General features: G+C 35.5%; 1 protein-coding gene and 1 long non-coding RNA gene across 2 annotated transcripts in view; one reads left to right on the top strand and one right to left on the bottom strand.

The window, feature by feature from the left end:
• LOC122637784 (lachesin-like) overlaps positions 1-4,532 on the top strand; it is a 20,637-nt gene that overhangs the window by 8,643 nt on the left and 7,462 nt on the right. The window contains exon 2 of the mRNA XM_043830147.1: positions 3,136-3,225. Within this exon, the coding sequence (XP_043686082.1) occupies positions 3,141-3,225 (85 nt within the window). The 5' untranslated portion in view covers positions 3,136-3,140. The remainder of the gene's footprint in view (positions 1-3,135; positions 3,226-4,532) is intronic.
• Positions 1-4,532, bottom strand: part of LOC122637794 — a 20,698-nt gene that overhangs the window by 9,188 nt on the left and 6,978 nt on the right. The window lies entirely within an intron of this gene.

Below are 4,532 nucleotides of genomic sequence, written 5' to 3'. Positions count from 1 at the left end.
TCTCTCTCTCTCTCTCTCTCTCTCTCTCTTCCATCTTCTTCGCCTTCTACTTAGAGTCTTCACGCTGTTAGAGCGGCACTCTACCTTTCCGATGTACCTTTGGTTAAGCTCCAACGTTTAAGACTCTTCGAGCTTTCTGTGAATGCACTCCTGGTTGCTGCTACTTTCTACGAATGGAACTCCGCCTCCGTTTAAAATATTTTTTTTTCCTTCTCCCTCTTCCCTCTCTCTCTCTCTCTCTATTTTTTTTTGTTTTTTACTTTTCTCTTTCTTTCTTTCTTTCTTTCTTTCTTTCTTTCTTTTTTCCTTTTCTTCTCTTGTTTTCTTTTTTTTCTGTCTCTTCCTTTTTTTTTCTTTTTTTTTTTTTTTTTTTAATGCTATCTTCCGCTAAGTTCAAAGTTTACTTTCACAGCTCTCACAACTCTCGAGATCCTTCGAGTCTGGAATTATTCCTATAAATGAGAAGAATTCATTATTGCGAAACGTATACATTTATTTCATTCTGGTATTGTTATAAATATTTTCTAATTCTCATCATAGTTTTAACGTATTTTTCTAAACTAAATCGAAACTAATCCAATCTAATCTAATTACCGACAATTTCACTTTTTTCTCATACTTATTTATTTAGTTTTTTTTTTTTTTCTTTTTCTTTTTGGAATATTTCAATGTTAAAGCGTCTCTTAGCGGAGTCTGTAAACGTAATCACGGTCCCATAGACCGATTAAATTATAATTTGCAAGAATCGGAATCGGCACACAAGTGCATTTTGATTGAAAGGAACCTTCGGTAAACCAACCACGTTCGTCGATTTTCAAGGGAGCAGAGCCTAACGGAACGTTTCATTCGAAGGGAGATACATTCATCGACGCAACGTGTACATATCTACGATTCGTGTTTCCACAATGTACATACGTATGTATATATGTATAATACATATGTACATATGCGAGTTTACACCGTAGTCCTCCTCTCTTTCGAAATGATTCAAATAACAAAAGTTAGTGAAACGTACTTGCTTATGAATGTACAATAATTTCTAATTGATGAAATATCATCGTAAATTATTTTCGAAAGATTAAAAAAAACTCGATGAAAATCTTTTTTCAAGATAATTAAACAACGTAAGTAATTAATTGTTAAACGATTTGTATTTTATCCACGTCGAATTTGTTTAACTTTGTTATTTGTCCGTCAAATTTTCTCATATGTCTGTATTATAATTATATAAACAAATAAATTATTATTCATGAACTCTATCTCGTAAACATTAACTCTTATGGAAAAAATTGGAAAAATTGGGAAAATTGCTGTACAATGGTATAATTTGAAAATAGAAAGAGAGACTCGATTTTCCATTCGTAAGAGAGAGAGATAAAGAGGGGGTGAAAAGAGAGACAGAGACAGTCATGACAATTTCTCGCACGATATAAACACGGTTACCGGTACACAAAGGAGACGTAAGCTTAACTAAAAAAGGTGACAGCTATTCTTACTTCGTTCTCCGTCGCCTAAGGAGCAATTACCTTGTTGTCCAAACGAGACACCTTTTTTATAGTTGTACGATTGAAATCCTTTGTACCGTAGCTCTTTAAAACATCTCGGTAGTTGGTGAGATTCCTTGCAAAAGTTTTTTCTTTTTTCCTCTTTTCCTTTTTCACATTTTTATGAGAATATTCAATGAACAAAAGGAATTTGATTTACTGCTTTCACAGCGTTCGAGAAATGATCGATAAACTTGCCTTTGGATTATACCAATTACTTTTGATTGATGACTAAACGTAACGTTTCGTAAGATATAGAGAGAGAAAGAGAGAGATGGGGAGAGAGAAAATAAGCATGTTAAAGCTTATTTTCCATCCTTTTTTTAAGAGAGAAAAAAGAAAGAACATCCAACGTGTACTCTGAATTTTGATTAAAAAGCATAAAAGAAATGTAAGATAACAAAAATAAATAGATGAAGGAAGAGAAAGAAATACAAAAAAAGAAAGTAGAAAAAAAAAAAAAAGAAAGAAAAAAAAGAATTATATAAAAACAAAACAAAATAATACTCGGGAGGAATAAAATGAATTGACAAAATTCCAGGCCGCACGCGTCCTCGTTCAGATTAAACACGTAAGCGAGAATAGAATTTCGGTGAAGGAGCAAAAGAGGGGTACCTTAACTCCAGCGAAGTCACATAAAAGGGGTAGAGCGTAGTTGTAAGAGCAAAAGCGGGAGTAAAATTTTCATTCGACTGTTTCTCTCTCTCTCTCTCTCTCTCTCTCTCTCTCTTTCTCGTTTTCTCTTTGGCGGGCAGCAAGCAACGCTCGTAGTACTCGCCACACATGTGTGCAAACCGTCTCGATAAGAGTGTGCGTGTGAAGAGAAGAGAAGAGGAGAAGAGGAGAAGAGAGAAGAGAGGAGAGAAGAGAGAAGAGAAGGTAGGTATGGATGGGTGGGTGACTAGCTGCCTCACTGGAGGGGTAGGAATAGCTACCATTCGAGTATTATTGCGGTACTGGCTGGTAAAGGGTGAGGGTAGCGAGGGTGGGATATATCAACGGTTGGCGTTTATGTGGCGACCAACTGTCGAGTTAATATTCACGCGATTCGGAGCTGACCCCTTCTTGCTCCCTCCCTCTTCCTCCTGTTTCTCTCTTCCTCTTCTTCTCGCTCCAACTCATTCATTCACTCACTCACTCACTCACTCACTCACTCACTCACTCACTCACTTACTCTCTCTCTTTACGAGGGAAGTCACGTCGACAGCATAGAGAAATTCTCGATTTCCACTTTCATCTCTCTCTTTCTCTCTGTCTCTTTTTTTTTCTGTGAAATTGATCTTCATCATTTTAACATTTTTTTTCTATTTTTCTTTTTTTCTTTTTTTTTTTTTTTTTCTTACTTTCTTGTGGTCCAGACATAGGTTCGACGAATTTCCAAACATCGACTAACTACGTCGTATGACGTTTCAAAAGCACTAATTTAAAAATTAATCTTGATTATACGTTGTTCAATAGAAATGAAAAGTGATGTTTACCTTGGATTGTCTATGGCATTTATGATGAAACAAACAGGGATATATCGGCGTAAAGCAATATTGTCTCTTCGTGACTCGACATGAAATCATTTTTTTTTTTATTTTGATTACAGCACGCATGGCGCATGGCCCACCCTATGGCATGGCATCACGGGACCTCGTTACTTGTTTCCTTCTCACAGCTTTCCTCTACTCTAGTTTCGGTAAGAGACAAATGATACGTAAGTACCGATGCCGCAAACTCGCTTTACTATCTCTCTCTCTCTCTTTCTCTTCCTTTTTCTATCCTCTTTCCTTTTTATCTCTCTGTTATTTATACGATACTTCCTCCTTTTTTTACTCGACCGAAAATAAAGTAAGCAAAAATTGAAAAATATAGTAACAAACCTAGTAAAGTTTTTCTTTGAGTGACTAGAGATGATAGAAATAAATCTGAATGTCCATGCTTCTTTCTCTCTATCTATCTATCTATCTATCTATCTATCTATCTATCTATCTCTCTCCAATTATCTTTTCTCTTGGTTTGTTCCACTTTCGAGATAAATCGAACGAAATCTTCTTAAAGGCACCATCGAAAGTTTTTGGAGCTTCAGTAAAAGTACATCGATACCCGTACAAATCGATATAAGTCGTGGGAATTAACGGAAAGAAAAAGAAAAAGAAAAAAAAAAAAGAGAAGGGGAGCAAATGTTATGAATTTTTTTCTTCGACTCGAATCGAGATTGAGCTGCCTAAAAGAATCGATCTTTTAACTTTGGAAACATGTTCAAAAGGTACAAGGAGTCTATTCTTCATTATTTAATCGATCTCCAAGCAACTTGCGAGAAAGATCCAACTGACGAGTTTAACTTTTCAAAGAGACCAAAGAATGGATTGATTTTCTTCCTAATTAAAAAGCAACGTAGAACCACCGAGGAATATATTATTAGTTTTCGTTTTGCCACTGATTTCTAATTGTAAGTAATTCAACTGTACGTGATCAAACCACGCAACGTGGTTAATAAACTATTTTGAACAATCACGTCCACTCTTTAACATAAGTACACAAGAGAGGGGTGGAAAATAGAAGTGATAGAGAATGAGAGAGAAAGAGAGAGAAAGAGAGAGAAAGAGAGAGAGAGAGAGAGAGAGAGAGAGAGAGAAATCTGGATGGAATTCGAATAGTCGACGGTAAATCGTTATTAATCCGAGCCACGATGGATATTCAACGAAGGATATTAATATGTACGCTGGCACGTGTGACGGATCAGATTAAATTAGACGACGAAGAGAAGTAGGTTCGGATTGCGAACACGTCGCTAGTTTATACATACTTCGATTTAAGAGAGTATTTTGTTATACTTCTAATCGAAAGATACAAATTTTTTTCTCCTTTCCCTTTGTAAATTAACTTTGTCGGAGTATACGATATTTTAGCAACTATTAATGTTAAAAAAATAAATATATTAAGTCGTCTGGTTCAGTTTCTCTCCCGATAGAATTTCAACAAGACATTTTCACAAATATGGAA

The sequence above is a fragment of the Vespula pensylvanica genome, chromosome 2 (genome assembly GCF_014466175.1).
Source record: "Vespula pensylvanica isolate Volc-1 chromosome 2, ASM1446617v1, whole genome shotgun sequence".
In the NCBI taxonomy this organism is placed as follows: Eukaryota; Metazoa; Arthropoda; class Insecta; order Hymenoptera; family Vespidae; genus Vespula; species Vespula pensylvanica.
This window is presented reverse-complemented; position numbering and strand designations above follow the sequence as displayed.